This window comes from Sceloporus undulatus, chromosome 2 (assembly GCF_019175285.1).
Source record: "Sceloporus undulatus isolate JIND9_A2432 ecotype Alabama chromosome 2, SceUnd_v1.1, whole genome shotgun sequence".
Taxonomy (NCBI): domain Eukaryota; kingdom Metazoa; phylum Chordata; class Lepidosauria; order Squamata; family Phrynosomatidae; genus Sceloporus; species Sceloporus undulatus.
This window is the reverse complement of record NC_056523.1, coordinates 59,752,661-59,777,626: the sequence shown is the minus strand read 5'-3', so window position 1 is coordinate 59,777,626 and position 24,966 is coordinate 59,752,661. Positions and strand designations below refer to the sequence as shown.

Here is a 24,966-nt window from a genome sequence, read left to right as displayed (position 1 = left end):
ATTTCTAGGAGTTGTTCTGTGTGTGTGTTTGTGTGCGTGCGTGCACTTGCATTTGAGGGTCATGTTGTTTCCCCTAGAGAGTGCAGAAGGGCAGCCCCTCTCCATCCACAATTTATATAGGCGGGTTACAAACCGCCACTTGGGACGTCCTCAGGACGTACCAGTTTAAAAAAGGGGCGTCTCTTCCAGACGCCCCTATTCCTGTTACGGACTCTGTCCATAGCAAATGGCGGCGGCCGTTCCACACGGCCGCCGCCATCTTGACGTAACAGACGCTGTGCATCCGCACATCGCACGGCACTAATGACGTCGTGAGTGCGCCATTGGCACCTCGCGGCGTCATTAGTGCGCCGCCAGAAGAAGCTCCATTTTGGAGCTTCTTTTTTGCTCCATAAGGGAGCCGCGTGGTTTGGCTGCGGCGGCTCCCTCGTGGAGCAAACAGCAGCGCCGGGAGACTGCCGCAAAGCAGCGGTTTGTAACGCCTCTTAGTTTTGTTTGAAAAGTGTTGTTTGGGGATGGTGTGTGTGTGTCCATTTAATTAGGAGATAAATGCAGGAAGTCAGAGAGGATTTGTTTGTTTGAACGTGTCTTTGTTTAAACGTGAAGACAGCAGTCCACACTTGCCCCATCCTGACTTAAACCCGAAAGGACATGGAACATGTTATCCATTGTTACATTTTCCAACAAGTTCTTAAACATGGAGTCACACTTGCTGGAATCTGCAGGCAGAATTACTTTATTAGCTTCTTAAAAGCCAAGGAGTGAATTCATTTCCTTCACTTGTCCCTCTGTTTCTCTCAAATCTCTTCTGAGTGCCAGTTCTGGAAAATCTGAAGTAGTCTCTAAGTGTAATATCCATATTCCTTTTTTAAGGAAACCTGGGTAATCATAATGCATTTATTCTGCTATCATTAGGGACATTACTTCCAGGTCACTGGAGACTTGAGTCTTATGTTGAAGAATAAATGAGATAATAAAAGGTAGAGGGAAGATCTGAGAAGGGAAATGCATTAAACAATAATAGGTGTTGGAGAAACACCTCTCCTATATTTGACTTGGAACAGCTTCTAGAAGCCCAGGCTCCTTTGTGATATTACCAAACTTTCAGGGATTTGATAATTTAATAATACTTGTTTCCCCAATGGTCAAGTTTCTTTCCTTACTGCGATTTCAGTCTCCCAAAAGAACTTTACTACTATTTTCCAGTTGCTCTTACATTTTCTTTTATTTAAAATTCAGTCTTGATGCTCATTGTTCTTAGGCTTAGCTCCAGTCTTCTCTATGGTTAGCAGATGTTGGAGCCAGTACTAATATTCTTAGTGTTCAAAGTGTAATGTAATGTTCACTCTTCAAAGGGATTAGTTTTGTCATCTTCCACTCATTAATAAAATGTCATTATAGTGATTAAAAGAGGTCGACAAGGTAAGGAATAGCCCTTGTTACTGCATCCTGACTTCCAGCATTAAGAAAATACATGATATATTGGATGCACAACATATGTTTCCAAATAGTTTATTCGTCTCAGGCAGTCAAAAGGTAATCCTTAAATAGAAATATTTATGGGGTTACATCATCATCTTCAGATTCATATCAAACAATAAGTAATTGCTGGATGGTTAACATGAACCTAGTATGAAATTCTGAATGAAAATACAGCTTTTTTGTGTCCTAATTAGTTTCCCCCAGTTTGAATGACCTCAAAATGTTTAATATCCAGACCTCCCCCCCCCCCCCCCAAAAGCTGAGGAGCTTTCAAATACATTTGGCATTTGTTTATTTGAGAAAGATCAGTATGAGGCTGATGCTCGTCTTTATGAATGACTTGAGTCAATACAAGTGTACATTTGCCATATGGTGTCTCAACTTCTGTGTTTTTGTTGGAATCTGTGTGTCATCTACAAATGTTTTTTGTATAAACATTTTAGACTATTATGCTTCTATAAACATGTTCACTTTAATCTTCAGATGAATCTAGAATAATAGTACTGTATTGCCATCCAAGTTCACTTTTTAAGTTCACTTTATTTTTGCAAATCTTATCTTGGAATGAAAAAAATAAGTCACAATAGTTGACCAGAGGACTGGAAAATCTCAATGTGTCAAAAAGATCTTTCTTACTAAGGGTGAGAAACTTCACAATCTTTCTTCTTATCCTTGTTCTTAAGTACACGGGAAATAAATTTGTTGGATTGCCATTTCTATATGAAAATGTCCATCTTTTACCTTTGAAAACTGACAGTAAATTTGACCTTATTTTGAACTGGGAATCCTTATATTTGCATGCTTGGGGGAAAGAAGCACACCCAAAAAACTCTGCATACCTTTCAAAAATATGCACAGCTAATAAGTGCAGATTTGAAAAATTCACACAGCTTTGTTGATGGAAAAAATGCAAATAAAACTGCCAACTTTAGAAAATGTGTTAATTTTGAAAATGTACACAGAAATATCTGCAAATTCCATGCAGCAGAAAAATGCATCTTGCAATCCAATACAGAATTGAGATAAAATAACACTGACATATATAGGGAGAATCAGATGCATGTATTTCTACCTGCTTACTTCCAAGTACCAAGTAAGCAGCATAAGAAAGAGATTTTTTTTAAAAAAATTATAGCTTCTATGCAAAAGGAAGAGACATAGCTGGGATAGTCATTCACTCAAAACTTTTACTTCAATTTATGGAGAAACCATCTGTTATTTTGTGTGATACTTTGGTTAGGCTATATAAAGAGTTAATATTGTCTTTGGCATAAAATATAATGCAGACACTGTATCTACAAATACAACACCACTTGAATGGATGTAAGAATACTGTATAGAATTAAATATTGCATAGGATCTTGGTAAACAGACAGAATTTCTAGTGTACTTGTCCAAAGCATATGAGAAACTGCTGCACAAAGCTTTCCATGGAAAAGACCCACATTATGAAGTGATTACAGTATTACTGCAGAAACCTTAGAGCTAGGAATGAGCTCGAGACCATTGTGAAACAAAAATGGTTTGATGAGAACTTGTTGAAAGTATTTAGTCTTGATAAACTTTTGGCCCTTTCCAAGATTATTAGCCTATTTTTTTTTTTAAAAAAAAAAGCCCTAATAATTAATTCAAAGTAGGAATTAGTTTATTCTGGACTTCAATTTTGTATATTTAATGGTCTTGATTTCTATCCTGCCCTGTTCCTCAAATATAAATGATTACTATGTAATAGCCCACTGGGGTATTGTTTTACTTACTTTGTTGAAACAGCAGGCTTCAAGATGTGTTAGCTTATTCCTGTTGTGCGGTATTTTGTTCTGAACCTATGTGAAACAGGGAGGACTATATAATAGCTGCATTAATAAACGAGACCTTGCTCAACCAAAAATTAAAAAAAACCTTTGCTTGATTGAAAATATTGTTTCTTCTTTTTTTCACATGTTTTGAGAACAAGCTTTTCATCATGTCAGCTCCCAGCAGCTTACTTTCTCTTTCTCTTTGAATCTTTTCTTGTTTCAACAAGGTTTGCTGTCCTTTTATCCTGACACTACTTAGCTTCAAAAATCTAGACACATCGTTTATCATTCTTTGCTTCATTTGCTGTTCCATACTTCAAGGTGCTGAATTACAAGGAGAGTGGAAAATTTGCAGCCCTGAGATTGTAGTGGAAATGCATCAGCAGAAATTTTAGCATTTTTATTAAAGTTTCCTAAAAAGTTAAATGGAACCAAATGACATACATAACATGAATAAAATGGTACAGTAACTATTTATGCTTATTTTTGTTTTCTCTAACTCTGCTGATTTATTTTTCTTTGTTACACACAGGGGCTCTTTTATTTAAAGATAGCATTTGTGCATGTACAGCAAACCATCATGACCATACCTGCTAGGACCTGTATTTCCACATGTTGGTCATAGAAATTGCATAAGTAGTCCCCAAAATATATAGGCTCTCATCAGTATTTTGTACACCACAAAACTAATATTTTTAACTTACATGATTTGCACCTCAACAGTGCTGAGTTGTACTGTTGTTACATGATTGTCACAATGAAGCTGGCTGAACCAAGTGCAGATCATCATCTCTAGTGCTCCAGAATCTGTGAACATCTGCACCAAGACTAATGCGCTAGTATCCTGTAGGCTTTGCTAATGCTTTCATTTTTTCTTAAATTAATAGATTATTTCTAATTTTGCAGCATATTTGTAACTGGTAAATCTATAAAATGTATTTTTAAAAAAGAGTCTGGAATCAGTTTTAATCTTAGTGATAATTAATTACATATTTTTTATTAAGTTTTAAAGTATAAAATGCAGACATTAAAACATCTAAGGGTGTAACAATAAATACACAGATTAAAACTGATCAACTTTCCTTTCTTATTTAGATATGTTAGAAAGATCACAATTTGCATCACACAGAAAAAATACAAGTGCATGTTTTTAGCAAACCACACCCCCACAAATTTCTCAGGGCCATATTCTAGATTATGTTTTGGCTTACTACATTTTTGAAATCTCTGTGGGGAATTATGGAGTATATGCATGATTGTAATGTCAGAACAGATCCCAATATTCTTGGGACATACCTTATAATGTGTGTTGACATACTTCCAACATGCTAAAAGTACTTTAACAACCTTATAGTTCTGGCCTGGAAACTTAATAGTTGGCTGTTTCATCGCTTGATCACTTGCACTAAAACGCTGAGACTACTCACTCAAAAGAAACGGGTGAAGACCTGCTCCTGACCTTGTTCATTCACATGCACTTAGAAAAAAAATCCAAGCCAATTTCACATTTTCTGTTTCCTTGAGTTTCATGTCTTCCTCCCTCATTTTTGGATCACTTTTTTCCTGAATGCTCCTACTGCTTCTCCCACCACTCTATCTGCCCTAGTTTCTACATCTCACAGAGGTGAGCATCAGTGAGCATCTGTCTAGTCCCTCACTTTTCTATAAGAGACTTTTGTCCAATGCCTGTAGACATGTCTTTGCAACTGGTGCTTGTACTCTTGCCCTCTGCGATCACAGAAGCAGCAGCAAGGGCAAAAGAGCAGTGTCTTGCATGATACTCTGGATCTGGGCTGAGAGGGAAAAGGTACTCAAACAAGCCACAGGAAGAGAAGCAGAGGCAAAGACCTACTGAAGCCTTCTTGTCTATTGTTTTTCCTCAAATCTATAGTTGTCAAGTAACCCAGCTTCCCATGAAACTGGTTTCAGCTTGATTTCAAGCTTGATTTAACTTGTCAGTTCTGAACTGACAAGTAACCACCTCTTTGTCTTACACAGGCCCCATACAGACAGGCCAAAATAAAGCTGCTTCGAGTCACTTTAGAAGTATGCTATTTAAATGATGCGTGCATATTAAGAGCCCAGAAGCTGTGCCAAAGCCACAATCCAGTCCTAAGGATCAGAGCGCAGCTTTGGCGCAGCTTCCAGACTCTTAGTACACATTCATCATTTAAACAGCATACCCCCAAAGTGACCCAAAGCAGCTTTATTTTGGCCTGTCTGTATGGGGCCACAGTTTTGCTAATTCCCAGTTACAGCCTAACCATGCTACAATGTCTTATATCTAGCACCAGATAGTAATCCATGTATCTGCTTACCTAGCCAAGGTTTCACATTTAAATTAGGAAATTAAAATTAGCAAAGTAGAAGTGTCAACTTACTTCAAATGAACGCAATCCTGAAATCATCTTGAGAACCAGCATGGTACAGTGGTTTTTTTAGTACTGAGCCAGGACACCAGGGTTCAAATCCTCACTGATTCACATGAGCATATTGCATGCTGTTGGGCAAATTACTTACTTTCATCTTGAAATGAAAGTAATGGCAAACCTCTGAATAAATCTTTCCAAGAAAACTGTAGGATACTGTCTACAGATGTTGGAGTCAACTTGAATGTACATAATAAGAACAACACCAACATGCAGTGTCACTTCACTTTGAGCCTTTTATCACAGACTCAGGTTTCATGTATTTAATTTGCTTCTTGTCCTGCACCTGTCTTCGATGACTACTACTGTGGTTATTGTCCATCCCCAATAAGAATTCTTCCCCTCAATTAATTTTTCGTTCTGTCTCCAAATTTCTAGCTTTTCAGTTGAGCATTTAGAAATATAGTTTAGACATCCCTCCCCCTGCACATAAAAGAATATAAGGTAGAATTCTGCTAAACATAATAATTTGTGAACACTTCCTGTACATTTAGCATCTGAGGACTCAGCTTTGGTGTACTTATAGTTGTGTGAGAAATTTTATTCTCTACTTTGATACATGTGCTGACACCATACTCAGTCCTTCATTAGAGAAAAGCAGATTTAGTAATCTTGGCATTTGAAAATAACATATCTGAATGAATTTCAAACAGACAGTTTCTATTCAGGTTTGCAGAGAAATAGTGATGCACAGGACTTTATTAAAAGTTCAGATCATTATTGTAGGATGACTTGCATAATATACATTTACTTTGTAATTTCTGTTAATTAATTTACACAACTGTTTTTGCTTTTTTGTGTGTGGAAATTTTACAATATATTTTCTAATTAAAATGCATTAAATTGGGTGATATTTTTGTTCGTTACCACAGAACTGACTTCTGCCCAGCTCCATTTTTATCTCCACTGTCCCCCAGTGAAAGTTGTTATACTAGACCCCTTGTTACAAAGTACCATATATACTTGACTATGAGTCAACCTCATGTATAAGTCAAGGGCATGTTTTGGGGCCAGAATTATGGATTTTGCCATCATCTGTGGAAAGGTTGAGGGTAAAACTTGGAGGCTCCTTCAGTGTGTGTATGTGTGCATGTGACAAGAGAGACTGTAACTGAGGCTTTTTATTTCAGCATTTCAGCTTTCATTTCAGCTTTCGTTTCATTCTTCATTCCTCAGACAGTGGGGGCTAGCGGGCAGGAGAGGCACTCTGTTTCTTTGCTTAACAGCAATAAATCACCCAGGATTCTTTCTGCTTGGCTCTAGAGAGAAATAAACTCCTATCTGCACTGCATGGGTCAATCTGAAAGAGCTGCTATCACATTACCATACTGACCCATAAATAAGTCAACCTGGGATTTTGGGGTCAATTTTTGGGCATAAATATTTAGACTTATAGACAGGTATATATGGTAAATTCAATCAAGGACCCTATGCTTCTCTGGCTTCCTCTGGATTCAGAGGAAAGAGCAATATGTAGGAATGAATGAATTCAGCATTGTCTGCCTGATAGGCACTTCCTGAGAGTAAAGCAAAGATAATTTGGTTGCAGAAGCCCCATGACCATCAGCTGCCCTAACGTGGCTAGGGAAGATTGGAAGAGCACCAAGGCAAGATAGTTAGGGAATTTGCAAAATATATCAGTTGGAGAGATTCTGTTAATTTATAAGATCAGAGGGGACATGGAGAGAGATTTAACCTTCACTGCATCTGATATGGTCTTGAGAAACATCTTCTGTTTTGCAGAAAATTCTCCAGTTGAGGCCAATGAAAAGGAAATAAGTGCTTTGGAAGTGGGGTTTTGAGACAGCAGATGGGAAAGAGAAAATTGGATATTTTTCTCTGTTTTTTCCTGATTGTATTAATTATCAACCGTACAATGTGTGTGGTTTTTTAAAAGAAAAGAAAAGAAAAAATAATGCATTTTAAAAGGCAACTGAATGTATGTTATGTTCCTGAAACACATTTGAAAACAGCTCTTTCCTGTGTGCTCAAGCTCAGACTGCACCTAGCAGTGGTTATGTTCTTTGCGGGCTAAGAATAAACTTATTTTTAGATATTATCACAATAAATTCACAAGGTTCTGAAGTCTTGTGAGCTTGCTGAGTTTGAGTATATCATTATATGTAAAGCTGCTTTTATCTTTTTATCTGGTGCTACACCAAGCTCAAAAGAAGGATAATAGTATAAAACCCCAAATTCCATTTCTCAGAACACTGCATTTGCATTTCCCCTCAAATATCATTATCTCTTGAGAAGTTTCCATCCATTTAAATGCTGTGCATATCATTTACAATTAGGAAATGTAGATGTCTCGTGAACTGTAAAAATATCCTTTTGCAATAGCACTTAACATGAAATGTTAGTATGTTTGTCTTCAAAAATCAAAGCAATGCGGGTGGGGAAATCTGGGGTTTGTTATTGGCCTTAATCTAATTATTCTTGCATTTCAAAGAACAAGGACACACCCATCCATTTGGAGTTGGAATGGTGAAGATCTTAACAATAAATTCTGCTGTGTAGAAAATAAGACTACATTTTCTGTTAATGACAGAAACAGTTATTTTATAACATGTGTAAGTGTGTTCTTATGCATATATATGCATATTGACATGTCAGACAAAACAGTGCAGTAACATATTTTAAAAAAGCTTAAATGCATTTGCTACTTTAGAATAATTTGCAGGACCCAATCCTGAGCATTTTCTATAAAGATTTCCATACGTGGCCGAACCGTTGCTCAAAAATCCCTCAAAGGTGGAGGAAGCACATGTGTGTGGAAGCCAGGCACGCTTCCTCAACTGTCATGAAATCGTCACTCCCTCTAGCGTCCCTGAATTGTCTCAAGGGAGCAGATTTTCTATGAATGCAAACTTTGCGTTCATGGAAATCCGCTCCCCTGGAACGATTCAGGAATGCTAAGAGGGAGTGACATATGCATGATGACTGAAAAAGTGCACATGGCTTCCACACATGTGCATTTCCTCCACCTTTGAGGGACATTTGAGTGACGATTCTGCCAAGTATGGAAATCTTCTATGATTGCTTTCATATGGAAATCATTTGGGGGCAGTTTTCAAAAATGTCTGGCCTTCATCACATGAGAATGAGAAATATTCTTGTGAAGTCATCACCCCAGTACTTCATATTATGACCTTGATAGCATGCCCATAAGATCAACTAATTCTGAAACCCAAGCAGGCTTTGGCCTTCTCTTTCTTGAAACTAGCTCCTTTCCAACAAAGTGTATCATATCCTTTTAAAATTCAGTATGGTTTGCAATGCAAAATGGAAGACCTCATGTTTAAAATTTCCCAAAAGAGCAAAGATCCTCCCTGAGTACATGCTAGTCTTTGGCTAAATTAGGAGGATCACCAGCCATTTTCAACATATTAATGTAAGGTTAGAGGTTGGATCTGATGAATAACTTTCAAATTTTGTTAATCAGTGAATGTAAAAGGAGGACTGTTAAAGTTGTAAAACTAGCCTCTGGTCTGGCAGTGTGTCAGGGAAACTGGAGTGGTTGTTCTCAAGGGATAACTTTAAAAATTGCTAAGAACATTTCTGAAATGGTAACAACTGCCCACTTCTCATCAGTGAAGGAATATCGTCATTTGTCTGTCTATATTGGTCTAACCATGGTACAATAAAAACAAAGATGCTTTTTGAGGGGAAACTTTAGATCATTTTGTGTGCAATAATTCATTCAATTTGTAGAGCTGACTTAAGACATTGTAATTACTGAATGGATTGAAAGCTTCAGGTTTTTTAAAAAAATGTTCTCACAAGGAGTATTTATATATAGTGTCACAATTGTTTTTTAAAGACTTTTTTAAAAAAAGAAAGTGACAAAAAGTCTTTAAAAAACAATTGTGACACTATATATAAATACTTCTTGTGATACTAGTTCACCTTTAATTCATTGCATAAATGTTTAGTTAGTATTATATTATATATATAAAAAATTCTAGCCACGTTGTTCATAGCCATACTTATGACACAACAACATTTCCTGCAGTTTTTCTGAGAGGAACAAGTACTTAAAAGGTTTCCAACATTGGCTGCAGCAATGCTGCAGAAACATTCATGGCTCAATGCTATGAAATTCTGCGATTTGTAGTTTTGTGAGATATTGGAGAGCAGTGTCAGAGAGGTCTGGTGATCCACCAGTGCAAATCCCAGATATCCATAGCATTGAGCCATGGACATTAAAGTGGTGCCAAACTGCTTTATATTTCTGCAGTTTGACAGCAACTGTTGTGAAATCAGTGCCCATCTGATTTCGTAAAGAGTTCCATAAAAAACTGTTCCATCATCAATTAGCTTATTCCCCTAGATGAGACAGACTAGATTTTTCACACTGCTTGTGTGCTATGGATGCCATCTAACAGAGTGCCATTTAAAAAAGGTATTTGTTCTGGGACAAAGCCCTGAAACAAACTCAGGTACTACAGTTTACTTATATTTATATTTAATAAAAATACAGTTTATTCAATGATAATTGTGTTTAGAGTAAGAGAGTGTGAGTAGCTGAAGGTCACCCATTGAGATTAATATTAATTGCTGGATTCCTCCAGTCCGTATTTGATCTGGGAAGCTAGGGGTGGGTGGGAATTGTATGACCCTCCAGATGTTGTTGAACTGCAATTTCCAGCATTTCTCAAAATTGTCTATGTTGGCTGGACCAACGGGAACATCTGATTAAATTATGGTTTCCACCCGCCTTTATCATTACATCAAATTGACTGAGTTGGGCATGGTATTAAATAACTAAACAGCCAGTTTCTGAGGCGCTAGGAAAAGACAAAATGGAATAGAATGGGTTGCCTTCATTATGAATACTGATAATAGACTTATTTGCCATGCATAACTGTTGTAGTTCATGTCAAAGCCAGTGTACAGAAACTGTAAGGATGGATGTCCTCAAGATATTATGTCCACAAAAGTTCCTATACACTTGCATCACACTTTGAGAATATTTTAGGGGATCCAGGAAACATAAGCCGTGTGGGGGGGATACAAGTGGCATGTTTCTGGACTAGACTTCTTTGATTCTTTGACCTTATCATTCTGCATCCCGAATGAAGGCCAGTCACTCATGCACAGCAACACATGCTTGATCAAAAAAACTTAGAAGAGGATTTTTAAATGTCATCATCCTCTCCCAGAGCTTCAACCAAAAGACTTCACTCTAGTACTTTAAAGTCTCTCCTTTCTTAATAATAAATAATAAAAATTTTATTTGTATACCGCCCTTCTTACAATCAGGGTGGTGAACAACATCTATCAAAAAACAATACAATACAGTACATGTTCATACAAAAAATAAACAACAGGGTGCAATTAAAATCACAGTTAAAAACCAGTTCTGGCCAGCATACCAGTGCTGTCAGAGGGGGGGAAGACTAGCTGGAGCCTGTGTCTGGGAATGCAAGCTTAAACAAGAAGGTTTTTAGTTCCTTCTTGAAATGGGTTAGGGAGATAGCTGAGCGGAGGTAGCTTCTTGCTTTAAGAAGGTAGGTGGAGATCCTAGGAGCTGACAGATATAAAACATTTTACAGGCTGTTGTTTTTGAGGGGCTAAACAAAGATGGCCAAAACACAGAGATCACTACTCCTTACATATTTGGCTACCAAGGTAATGACAAGGTGTCTAACCATCTTAATCTTTGATGACTTCACAAAGGGGTGGCATGAATATATCCTTTACCTGTACATAGGTTTCTGTAGTGGAAACCTATGTAATGGGTAATTGAAGTGGATTCATATGGACACTTTTGGGCACTGTCCTTGATCCTGTAAATTTAGCCTTCTACCATGGGATCAGTTTTTCCTCCAATTCATGGCAATATGTCTTCCATGTAGTTGAAATAATTTTGTGCCTGCATCCATCAGTTATTCCCAAAACTTTCCATAGATGCCAAGAGGTGGTTTTCTTGTCCTTCAGCCCAAGGCCAACCTACCAGTAAAAGAAGAACTAGATGTCAGATTAGATGTTAGATGTTACATTGTTTTCTATTTGTTAAAGTCAATGCCCTTTAGAAAATCCAAACATCTCTGTTTTTCCAGGATGCCTTTGTGCATAAAAAGTGTTGCAGACTGACCCTTACCAGTTGGCTGACAGGTTGTGTTCAGTTAGCATAAAAAAATACCTGTGGAAACTGTCTCCTAACAGACTAGCCGTTCGTTCCATTAGTGAGGTGGCTACTTTGGCAGCATTGTGAGATAACTCTCCTCTATATGGCCATCTGCCCACACATTTGTTAGGCATTATAAAATTGACAAATCCTCTTCTGCAAATGTACATTTGGCAGGAAAGCATTGCAAGTGATAATTCTTTTTTTGAAATCTAATCTGCCTGGACTTTGACCCAGGAATGGAACTGTTTTTTTTGTTTGTTGGTTTTTTTTGTTTTTTGACATCCGAAAGAGTGTAACAAAGTAGAATATCCTACATGAGTCCTGGAGAATAAAAGATATTTTAACATCATACTCTTGTTTTCTTCAGGTTCTGGAATTCCCTGACATTGCCTGGGCATTGCCCTGCAATCCTGTGGGTTTGACATTGTAGGAGACTCTGACCTCACTATGCATGTGTGTGGTGGAAGACAGAGACACTCTGAGATCACTTAACTGCTATATCTTTTTTTTTCTTTTTGCCATTGGAGAGAAGGGGTTATCTTGGAGAAGATAAAATGATATATGAGTCCTGGAAAACAGGAACTGTTGATAACAATGTCATTTTGGGCAATGAAGATGAAGGTTTACAGGTTAATCCTTTTTTGTTCTTTGCCCCTTTCCTCTTCCTGTCACCTTCATTTCATCAGTTGGTAGGGAGGGAAGCAAATAGGTTTCAGATGAAATGAAAAACGGAATGAAATGAAGTGAAGTACAAGAAAATGTGTAATGAAAAACAAATAGATATATGAAATGACAAGTCACTGATGACTCAGGCATTTGCTTATCTAATATTAACAATGGAAATAAATTAATAAAGAAAGAAATACTAACAAATGAAAGAAAAATAATAATTTTTATTACAAAATAAATGTTTGTGTGTGTGTGTGTTTGCACATGTCTTCAGGTACCTGTTGTCTTATGGTGACCCCATGAATTCCATAGGGGTTTCTTAGCCAAGGAATACTCAGAGATGGTTTTGTTAGTTTCTTCCTCTAAAATATAGCTTACGTCAAGAAGTACAGACACCCTAATGCACCAAATGAGAAAACACTTTATTCATTTCACTCAAAAGGCCAGTAATTTTTTGTAGACTAGATTTATGAGATCATAATCATTGCACAATCTCTGGCCACAAGCAATATACTCTCCCCTTTTCTTCTTCCTTTATACCAGAGAGACTGGAAACAATCTTCCAATAATATTATCCTTTGTATTTTTATGATGCTGACTTCTTTTTCCTGATGACATTCTGTTTTCAAGGTAGCCACTTGTAGAAGACCAGAAAGAGAAATTGTTGCCAACTGGCCTCTTGTTTTTTTATTACAATTAAAAGTAATACATATTATATGTGTGTGTGTGTGTGTGTGTGTGTGTGTACACGTTTTAGAGGAAGGAACTAGCAAAAACCATCTCTGAGTATTCCTTGGCTAAGAAAACCCTATGAAATTGACTTGCCATTTCCATTTCCCTATTTGTTATAACTATTTGATTTCCACATGGAATTTTAGCATTGAACTTCTAAAGGAAATTACAACAGAAAACTAGTAAAAGAAACTGCTGAATTGAATTATATTCACAAATTCCAATCCATTAGCAGAGGTGTGAATAAAGACAGTGGCTTCATGGCACGCTGTGTCTATTAATAGAAGAGGCCTCTCTAGGACACATATAACAAAAGAAATCTCAGAGAGAGTTTTGAACAACTATGTGAAATGTTTTATATTTGAGCATTTATCATCACTCTGAACTGCATCTGAAGAAGTGGGTTTATATCCACAAAAATTCACACAAAAGTAAAAACCAGTTAGTCGTAAAGGTACTGCCACAGTTCTTTCCATTTCTTGCCAAATATGACAATTAAGAAGAAGATACAAAGAGAAGTAGTGTACTTTGAAGAAACTGCAGAAGAAGTGGTGAAGTGTGTAGAAATAATGTGTTAAAGGAGATTATCACATGGAGGGAAAAGGATGGGAGCAAAGAAGATTGCTTCCCTCCTTATGCCATCCTATTTTTGTGATGCAGGGAAAGATTACCACACACAGAGTGCTTATCCCATTCTTCTCCTGTTAGTGAAGTGTAATGGCCCCATCATTTGGTATTAACAGAAACTCCCCTGATCATGTGAATAGGACGGGATAAGGACACGAGCAATCTGCTTTGCTCCTGTTCTTATCCCTCCATGTGATAATCTCCAAAGAGGATCTAGAGAAGGTAAACTTCCCAGACGAATGCTGTTCCACTACTGCCACTCAAACTTTTTGTGCATGTGTACTTAGGTGTGTATGACTTATAGCCTGCTGAAGTATTAGTTTCCTTTTCTCAATAATACCTAAGATACATGTGTAAGATTGTCTTGTACATGTGCTTTGTAATAAATAGTTCCTTGAACAGTGATCCATATAAAGCAATTCTTTATATGTGTAATTAGTTCATAAGAATATAGCATTTATATTTGCAATACATGAAAGGCTATTGTAAATTAACTATAAAATCACAACTCCCACTGACTGGCAAATATACATAATACCAGCATTACCATAGGAGCTTTTGAGACATCAGTCCCCAAGGTATACATAGGGCATGTTTCACAAATGGCCAGAACTCATTCCAGATTTGCTAAGCACAGATGTATGTGGAAAAAAAGATCCTGCCCCACATTTCTATCACAGTGTTCATATGTAGTTGCTACATGTTTATTAGAGACATAGAACTTGAATTTGTCCAAATGCCAGAGCTGACTGGCTATGGGAAAGCAGGATATAGAAGAGTGGTCCAATGAGTGCATAGGGATGCTTTTTCACTCACAAGAAATTTGCCTGACATTTGTGTTTGTGAGAATAATGCAGTCTGTGAGCCAAGGGTTCACTGAGGTCAGTAGCAACATCTTCCATGATCTCTAGCATACGTCCAGAACACCAGAGGTAATAGAAATAAAAGTGGCTGAGCTCCATAAACGTTCAACTCATGCATGATCAGCTAGACTAAAAGTGGTGTGAAAAAACAGAGCAGAATCTAACACCATCTACTGCCGTAATGTTTGTTCTGTTAGACAATAAAAATATGGGGTTCCCATGAGAAGCCAAAATGTCTAGGAAAATTAAATCAGATTTTGAGAATTAAAAAGTTTTCAGTACACAACGGGTAAGTAATATATCACAGAAATATAATCTTTTTAAAATAAAGCTTTACAAGGCTAGGCAATATTCTGCTGTCCCCATGGTTTGAGCTATAACTCTCATAAACTATACATAGCATGGTGAATGATTAATGAGTATGGATATGTAGTCCAAAATATCTGAAGGTCAGAAAATTATCTACGCCACCATAAATGTGCAGCTACACTTTTCTGTAGAGATAACCCTTGCTTGTACAAATCTTCAGATGCACCAAAGTGGAACTTGTTGTGAAATCTTTAAGGACCATTAATCAGAAGGTATTTTCTTTTGGTTCCTTCCATAACTGTGATTTAATAATGGTCTAAGGTTCTTATGTATTAAAACCTTTTCTCATTTTTTAATATAGCTTGCTGATGATCAGGGACTGGTTTTGATGACCACTGTTGCCATGCCAGTATTTAGTAAGCAAAATGAGACTGTAAGTACTCACAGTGTCAGCCATGTGCTCAAAATTGGATGTTTTCTTTTTCTTCATTCATATATATATATATATATATATATATATACCTTGTCTTTTGATTTTTCCCAAACAATTTCTGTCAAAATAAGTTGCATACATACTTAACTGCAAATAACTTAACATTCAGTAATTATATTGTATAATATGGAACAAGTGTTTTAGATTTAGAAAGGAAGTATATATTGGAAGGTCAAATATAAAGCTTTTAAATTTTATGTTTGCTATAATTTGTCATACTTCAAAAGGGATACAATGGGAAAGATGAACCTGCTTTCATGTGCATAAAAGCTGTTGATTTCAGAAGACTGTAAGCCCACATGTTTTTATCTGAATAGTGCTCACCTTTCTTGGTTTTGATGCACTAGTGTATAAATCCAGTACATCATATTTAAAAATATATTCCATAGAAATAAGTGCTGGATCTCTTTTTAAAATACTCTTCTCCCTTTCCCTAGTGGATTTACATTTACATTGTCCTTCACATTAAATTTTTACCTTCTGGGAATCAGCTAGCAAGGTATTCAGAAAAGGAGATAAGTTGCATTTTTGTATGTGACATTTTGCCTAGATGGTGCTCCCCGGGTCAAAAGTGTTTAATTGAAAGCATCCTTATCAGCCAAAACTTTGTACACCACCTTTGATGTTATTTCCAGGGTAAGAAAAAGAAGACAACTATTGATTTTGTGTGTGTGCACATTCAGTCAGATTAGCTGCAGCCACCCGTAATAGCTTTTCAAATAGTGGGAAGAATTAGCTAGTTATCTGCACTCCTCAGAGCAGTTTTAATCCATGTGGGAAATAATTATTGACTGATTACTTTTCTCTAACTGTAATTGTTTCTTGTTCCAACTAATCTTTTTTTGTGGGTGGGGGGTGGGAAATAATCTTTTCAAATAGAGATCGAAAGGCATTCTCCTGGGAGTTGTGGGCACAGATGTTCCAGTGAAGGAACTTTTAAAGGCTATTCCAAAATACAAAGTAAGTAACATTTTAATTATTCATTCATGATACTGAAATAAAAGATTACTTGTATTTCATTTATTTTATTTATACATTTATAAAATATATGTGACAGAGAATATATATTTTGTATACACCCATCCACAAGAAAGCTGATTGGCTTTTTAAAATGTATTTCAGGTCCTTAATATGAGTAATGAAGTCTGTTTTTCTCTTGGCATGAGATATTGTGATCTCTCTAAAACAGGTTCTTGCAAAATATATGCTTACAATAGTTAATTTGCAGGAGTGTCAAATTATCAAGATCCTTGGTTTTTTTAAAAAGAGGGTTTGATAAAGCAAGAAAAATTTTTCAAAGTTCAAATTCATTTTGTTAATGCCCTCTACAACCTATTCATAAATACGTGATATCTGTTAGCTTAGTCATCTAACAAGTATGATGTAAATTGTGGGGCAAATTAAAATCTAATCAACAGCACCCACAACACTGTAATCCACAACTAATCAATTCAATTTCCTATTTACACCATGTTTTCTATTATTAGGGGGCAGCATAGCAGTATATGCCTGTATATGCACATATGCACATATGTTATAAGCTCAAACATTTCACATATGAAAACTAGGACACTAGTCACCAACTAACACCCAAGTGTGGCAAGGATGCGAAAAGTTATTAATGAAGAAGAACATGCAAGCTAAGAGATGCTGCAGCAGTTTGCTTTTTCCTGAGCCTACTGAGAAGGTCCCCCTGGCTGAGTTAACTTTGAATTCAGTATTCAACAGTTTAAGCAATTTGAGGGCAAAGTGGGAGGAGAAGAGAGAAACTGAGAAATTGTAAAAAGAACTGAGACAATTGAACAGCAGACATGTTCCTTGTCTATGAAAACATTATGACTGCCCTTGTCAGATTAGGACAATTGGATGGCATGCATTCACTGTGTCCTCAGGGAAATTCTTATGGCCATTAAACTTCCATTTTTTTTAAAAAAAAATTACAATATTCATCCCAGGTAATATAAAATGCTCTTTTTTCTGCTGGAAAATTTGTGGCTATTTTAGACTTTGCTTCTACAACCCATTAACTGTCCAATTATTTAGTTGAGGTGTAGTGTGTTTCTCTACCTTGTTGAATATGTTTAGGAACATGCTTGCTCAAAATACAGTATCAGGAGAGACATTTTATTGCAGTACCCTGGATTGTCCTAATTGGACATCATAACCTGAGATGACTAAATATATTTGTTGAGAGATTAGATCTGGAAAGCTTCTATTCTGTTGTAGTGGTTTATATCTTGGTTATTGAAAGAACAACTGTAACATTAAGGATTGATGCCCAAGTTTTTTTCTTCCCCCCACTTCTTCCTTTTCTTCCTTTTATATCATGTCCTTTAGATTAAAGGTTTGAAGACCACAGCAATCTTGAGTTTGTATGTGTGTGTATGTGACTTCCAAGTCACACACACATACAGTGACTCCATGAATTTCATAGTGTTTTCATAGACAAGGAATACCCAGAGGTGGTTTTGCCAGTTCCGTCATCTGAAATATAGCCCACAGCACCTAGTATGCATTGCTGGTCTCCCATCCACGTATTAACCAGGATGTCCCCACTTAGGTTACACAGCCATATGGGATCTGTTCCTTAGGTGACCTGTAAATTGCTCTGCAAGCCATTTGTGTAAAGAGTCATGTACATTAAATCAGTCAATCCATAGACATAAATGAGAGGACAGCAATCTTTCTGCCACCCTTAGGCTGATAAATGGATTGGCTTCCATGAAGAGAGGGCCCCATTTATTTATTTATTTATTTATTTATTTATTTATTTATTTATTATTAATCTTTATTTATAAAGCGCTGTAAATTTACACAGCACTGTACATACAATCTTTTTAATTGGACGGTTCCCTGCCCTCAGGCTTACAATCTAAAAAGACACGACACAAAAGGAGAAGGGAGTGGTGGTGGGGAAAAGGTTGAGGGCCAGCAGTTCTTCTCTACCTCCGAGGACTGGATCAGGGGAAATGGACTAGAGGGAGGGCTTGGCTTCTTAATGGATGGTTAATCTTCTTCCAGGGAGGCCTGTTGGAGCTAGCCTGCCTCACTAGTAGGATAATACATATAAAATACATAGCAATACAGGGCATGATTCAATAAAACATTGAATCATTTCTGACAAGCCCCTTTAATTCTGCTGGCTGCATTTTTCACTGGTGTCCCCTATGCCATACCATTCAGACCCTAAACAGCAGATTTTCGGAGAAAAGAACAAAGCAGGGAATAACAATGGACAAGAAAGCCTTGTTGTGCAGGCAAAAGATTGCTTGCATTTATCTGACTCGATCCCAAAATTTCCTTGCTGTTTTATACAACTGTATTGTCATATGAGAAAGTGACTTACCAAGAAGAGAGAATGATATTAAACTGAAAGGATTTTTTTTTTAAAAAAATCACTATTTCTCTGAAAAAAAATCAAGGAATTTTAGAAACCAGTTGCACCATGACTGCATGATAATTTAGAGGCAAAGAAGAAAAAGCCAGCAGATCTAAGTGTGTTTCTCTATTTGATCTGCTCTCCCAGTGGTAAAGCTGTTTGGGGCAGAACCTCTACCAAAGCTATCAGCAGCAGATTTTTGCTGAGGGATATTTTAATGACTGCACATCAGTTATATGAAAGTACACTTATTGCAATCAATGAATGCAGTCAACTGTGTAAGGGAAGAATTGTCAAAAGGGGTAGCATTGTTACTGAAATAAGTGCAATGCTAAATTTGATTATGCTTTTAGTTGAAGGTCTAATAATGCAACACTGCATTGGTGTTAGGTTAGTTTCCGTAGATCTCTTGTGTCTGGAACTGGGAACTACCTGAGCCTTTCGATAAAACATAGGCTGGATCTGTATTGCAGAAATAATGCAGTTTGATACTGCTTTAACTGCTATGGCTCAATGCTATGGATTTTTTGGGAATTGCAGTTTGTTGTGGTACTGGAACTTTTTGACAGAGAAGGCTAAATATCTCACAAAACTACAAATCCTAGAATTCCATAGCATTGAGCTGTGGCAGTTAAAGTAGTCTCAGACTACCTTATTTCTGCAGTGCAGATGCAGCCATAGCCCCCCTTTTATCCATATAGAATTAAATCCTATAATCTAGGGCTGAAGTAGCCTAAAAACAAGGCATGACTTCCCACATGAGTTATAAAGAGGAAATTGTATCCCCACCCTGCTCAAGACTGTCTTCCAAGTTTCTCTGGCACACTTCATCCACAAACACTTACGCAAAGCACCAGCTCCCTAGCTTATTTTCGATGACCCAAAGTGATGCTTTGAACACTTCAGTGATGTTTTTGCATTTGTCTAGACTCAGACAAATCTGTATTCAGATTTTATCTTTCAGGACTAGAAGCAAGATTTAAGATCCCCAAATCGGCTGTCAGAAGTGATGTTTAATTTCTGGATAGGCTAAAAATACAAATTTTCAAAAGTGCAATCAGCCAAATGCCTTTGGTTTCAGTGGGAAAGAACTGAACTGAAATTGAACTGATTCCTAAATACCATTGTGAGTCTCAACTAGAGGAGGCAGTGGGATTTACACCTTGACCTACCATTCAGAATCTTTCAGTGGTTACAATTTGAGACCAGCAATTACATTTAGGACCATCTTTGTGTTGCGTTTGTCATTTTTTTTCCTAGCATTACATATATATTTTGTAAACATATGTAGTTTCCATAATATTTCTGTTGACTGTAAGATCCTTAGTTCTCAGATCTGGTTGCATTCTACTGCCAGAATCCCCCAATGAAGATCCTTTTGCCTTAAAGTCAGAGGAACTGATACAAAACCCGTAGTAGTTATTCCTGATTATTAAGAGACTAAATTAAAGGTTAAGCCACATCTCTTTAGACAAATTAAATATATATATAATTTCTCCATAAAACCTATGTTTTAGTAATGTAGTTTGTTAAAAACATGCTGTTTGAGAATGAGTGTGTGTGCATGTGTGTGAGGAGAAACCTTGCATATTTTTCTTCCCTTCTCTAATGCCAAAAAACCTTGAATATCCTGTTCCTACCAGTAGGTTTAGAGAAGCTGGCTCTTCCTTGAAAAAGAAAAAAAGGAAAAGGAAAAATGAAGGTGTACATAAGCCCCATTGCCCCATTTTCTGGCATAGGATTCCACTTTCAGATGCAGTGGTACAAGTTTACTAGTTGTGGAATTGTATGCTTTTTCTCTTCAAATGTAGAGGCAAGCATTATTCTAATGTGCAGCTGAAGGCATTTTGTGCAGCAGGAAAATAAAATGCACAGTAAGTTTTTATGCAGTTGCCAGCATGAGCTTTAATCAGGAATGAAGTTGTTTCTTAAACAGATGAGGGGAAAAAATAGAAAATCAAAATGACTACAGTTATCTTTCAGTCTTCATAAATGTATGCAAAAGTATATTATTGAAACCAACAGTCTTAACTGTTCCATCATGGGGCAGAAACATGCTGCTTTGGGTCTACCTGTATTGCTGTGCAGGTATTGTCAGGTTCACTGGCACCGGATTTTGCAATGACTTTCACCATTCTATAAATTTTGTCCATTCTTGTTCAGCCCATAGTGCCATAACCCCTCAGGAAGCTAACTTCAGCCAGTATCCTTAATCCTATTTGTTCGTCTGAAGAGAAGACCCACTGAAACAACTGTGGAATGGTGAATCAACACATTATTAAAACCCATTGATTCAGTGGGTCTACTTTAGTTGGGACTAATAATTCAAGTGAAAGTCTTTTATTGTCTCAATTATAAACTGATAAGTAGGTTCTCAGCTCATCAGCTAATCATGGATCTGTGTTTTTAACTATCCTAAATGAAAATCAACTTTCCTTCTTCTTCAAACTTCCTATCCTTCCCTCCTTCATGTCAATTCTCTCAAGTTTCTTAATTCATTCTGGTCTTCCTTTCTGTCTTTCATTGTCCATCCCCAGTTTTTGCAGTTCATAATAAAATTTGGAAGTACACACAGAACTGGGTACCCCATGCACTGGGGTCTGATTGAAATATAATTTCCTCCTGAGCTTCCACCATGTATATTTTTGAGTGGACATGCATAACAAAGCCAGACTGTAGTTTTGGATGCTGAAAGCAGGAGAAACTAGTGCCTGTCTGGATGTGGCATATGTAGGGATAGCCATTTAAATCAGCTTTCTTCATATACTGCTGACTTGGTGATGTCAGTGAATATCCTACAGCCAAAAAAACCCAATTTTCCCTCCTTTGGGGGGAGCAGGCAGTATATCCACATCATGCACAATTACCCAAAATAATATGTGATGTTAGGTAGATTTCAAAGAAGCTTCTCCTTGACACTGGTACCTCTTGTGCCATAGCAACAAAAAGAAAATAAAAAAGCATATTTATTTATATGATTTATATCCTGCTTTTCTCCCATGGGACCCAATGCAGTTTAGAGTAAACTATCTGCAGAACTCAGTGGTGTGTGTGTATGTTTGTTTTTTGTATATGTATGGTACAGACAAATCTGTTGGATGGAATGAGGAGAAAATTAAACCTCATTTTTTACTGAGTTCCCCATAACTGCAGGCTTTTATTCTGAAGAAATGCCAACAGACTGACACTTTATAGGAATTGCAGTGAGCCATTTTGTTTCTATAGATTTGTAAATGTTATGTTTGATTCTTCATGGCTGCATTTCTATTGCTTAATTTTGTTTTGTATTTGACTTTTTATGTTTATGTTGTATCTTTATGTCTTGTAGAATATATGTGTGACAAAGCATCTTACAAAATTCTACAAGTAAATAAATAATGCTATGAATGAACGAATCAATGTTTGAGGTGCAAATAATAGGAGCCACAGTCCACTAGGGAACATCTCCTGCACACTTCAATCCCACTGAAGAGAATGTCAATCTTCCTTTATAGCTCCTTCTTTTTAAAATAGCTTTATGCAAGAGAACTCCCTAGTAAGCTGTGACCCCAATATTTGCTTGTTATTCGGAAGTATGGAAGGCCATACTTACGCAGTTTCTTTTTTGTTTTACTCTTCCAGTTAGGTATTCATGGATATGCATTCGCAATCACAAACAATGGATACATTTTGACTCATCCAGAACTCAGGCCTCTGGTAAGATAAAAAATAAGAATTAATTTATATATCCTTTGATGGAGATCCCACATATACACATTTAAGTGTGCATAATAGGGTAAAAGGACATATTACAATGGTTATTAAAGAGGACTACTTAAAAATAAAAGTATTTAGCAGGGGTTTTACAGACATTTTATAAGATCCAGTACATATGATAACATAAGTTGACTTGGTGATATTGATATGCACAAGTTGTACAGTGAGAGAGCCAGATCCCCATAAGTGTAATGCAGAAAAGGGAAAGTCATAAATTGCTGCAATTACCTACACTTACATTGAGATGGAATGCTGTATTCCTAATAGTTCCTGTTTGTCATGTTTAAGTGGAGTCAGTTTAAAACTCTTTTGGAATTTTGTAGAAGCCCTTTAGCCACCATTTCCTTTTATTAGAAAGAGTGTACAGGGATATTCCCCAGGATTTTTAGGATGGAGGAATTCATTTCCATTCCACTTGCCATGATCTTTTGATCTGAACAAATAAAGTGTGGTGCATTCATTCTTTTGAATGCTTTACCTTAGAGTTTCCTCACCACTGGGTCTTACCTAAGAGTGGCATTCATACATTTAATATAATATAATGTAGATATGAATTTGTAGATAGGCCCTTGCTGTGACAGTAAATTTCCTAAATATATTTGCAGGAAGAAGCAATATTTATTAGAATGGTACTTGCATATCTAACAACTGAATATTTTTATGTACAGAATGATTTATAAAACTATGCTCATGGCTTGTGCATTTATCCTTCTAATGCTGGAACTGGGCAATGCAACTGATTAACATTTCAGCATATAAAGAGATTTGATCACCTTTTTCTGGCTGAATTTTCCTCCCTAGCCAATTTCATTTTAAAGGGAAACAACCCTGCAGAAAATATGGGGTTGCATTTTGTTGTTCTGGCATCAAAGGGTTGTAATTGGTGTTTTTGAAATTAGATTCTTTTATCTGGAAAATATATTTAGCATTTTTGGCATGGAGAGTTTATTACAAAAATAAATACCTGTGGTTTACAATTTAGACAAACCCCTAAAACAAAAGGGCCCATTCCTCTAGTATCTTTATTTGCATTCTGTTTTCTCTCTGACTTACTATTCTGTGATTTATTATTATTATTATTATGGACTGTGCCAGTAGTGCAAACTACCCTGGAAAGAAGCCCTATGGAGTATTTACTCTGGGGATTGCAACTTTAATCCATGCTCCAGCATTCCAGGCTATGTTTTCAGATGTTTCCGGAGACTTTGAGAATGATAAAAGGTGAAAATACTAAGGGTAATTATCCAGGACAAAGATTAACAAAAATAATTTCACAGTAAAGGCTCACAATATGGGAAGAATGAGGGAGAAAGGACTCTCACAAACAAAAGCAGCTTTAAACAAATTATGATCCCTTTACAGTGAAGAGAAACCATGCCAGCATAACACACAGAGAAGCATGCAGGACTAGTTGAAACTGCAAGGCCATATTTCATGCCAGCAATGTTGATCTGGAAATTTCGTCAAAGGCATTAAGAGGGAGAGAACACCACACAAGAAATACCATGTGCCTCAGTCTTTCCTGGATCAGGCCTATTAAGATTATGAGTTATTTTCTGTCTCCACTGTACATAAATGTTGTCGCTGATGATGTTGTGTGCCTTCAAGTCATTTCTGACTTACAGCAATCCTAAGGTGAACCTATCGTAGGGTTTTATGGGGTTGAGACCATGTGTCTCACCCAAGGTTACCCAGTAGGTTTCCATGTCCGAGCAGGAAATTGAACCCTGATATCCAGGATTGTAGTCCAGTATTCAAACTGGTATACCACTCTTGCACATGAATAGCCATATGTAAATGAGAACATCATGATTAAGGAAAAAATATCTAACAACTCTTCTCCATTCCCTGCTAGCATTCAGTTTGCAAAGGATTTTTAAGGGATGGGAGGAATTGGTTACAGTATCCTGACCATGGATTGCCCTCCCAAGGAAAGTTAAATTGGCCTCCTCAGTATTGGCTGTTAAGCAGGTTAAAAAAAATTTTTTTAAAAATTTCTTTCAGCTCATGTCTCTGTATGAAATTCTTTTGTTGCATGTCTTTTATTTTCTTCCAGTTTCTTTGGTATAATTATTTGTAGCAATTTTTTAAAATTCCTAACTTCCTTAGAAGTCCTTTTGCAAGATTCAGTCACAGGGGTAGCCTGTGATCTGAGTAGGAGGGACACCTTACTCTGCCACATAACCTCATGATAGTGATGTCCAGACTTGTGAAACTTGGTGGTTGAAGGTGAGTCAACTAAGTGTGACTCTTAGACTGAGTAGATGGACAGGATACCACAGGCCAAGCCTGGTT

At 36.9% G+C, this 24,966-nt stretch overlaps 1 protein-coding gene across 2 annotated transcripts in view; it reads left to right on the top strand.

Moving 5' to 3' along the window:
- Positions 1-24,966, top strand: part of CACNA2D3 (calcium voltage-gated channel auxiliary subunit alpha2delta 3) — a 726,617-nt gene that overhangs the window by 512,678 nt on the left and 188,973 nt on the right. For both annotated transcript variants that reach the window (XM_042453686.1, XM_042453685.1), the window contains 3 exons: positions 15,405-15,476; positions 16,416-16,496; positions 22,537-22,611. In XM_042453686.1, coding sequence (XP_042309620.1) covers positions 15,405-15,476; positions 16,416-16,496; positions 22,537-22,611 — 228 coding nt within the window. The remainder of the gene's footprint in view (positions 1-15,404; positions 15,477-16,415; positions 16,497-22,536; positions 22,612-24,966) is intronic.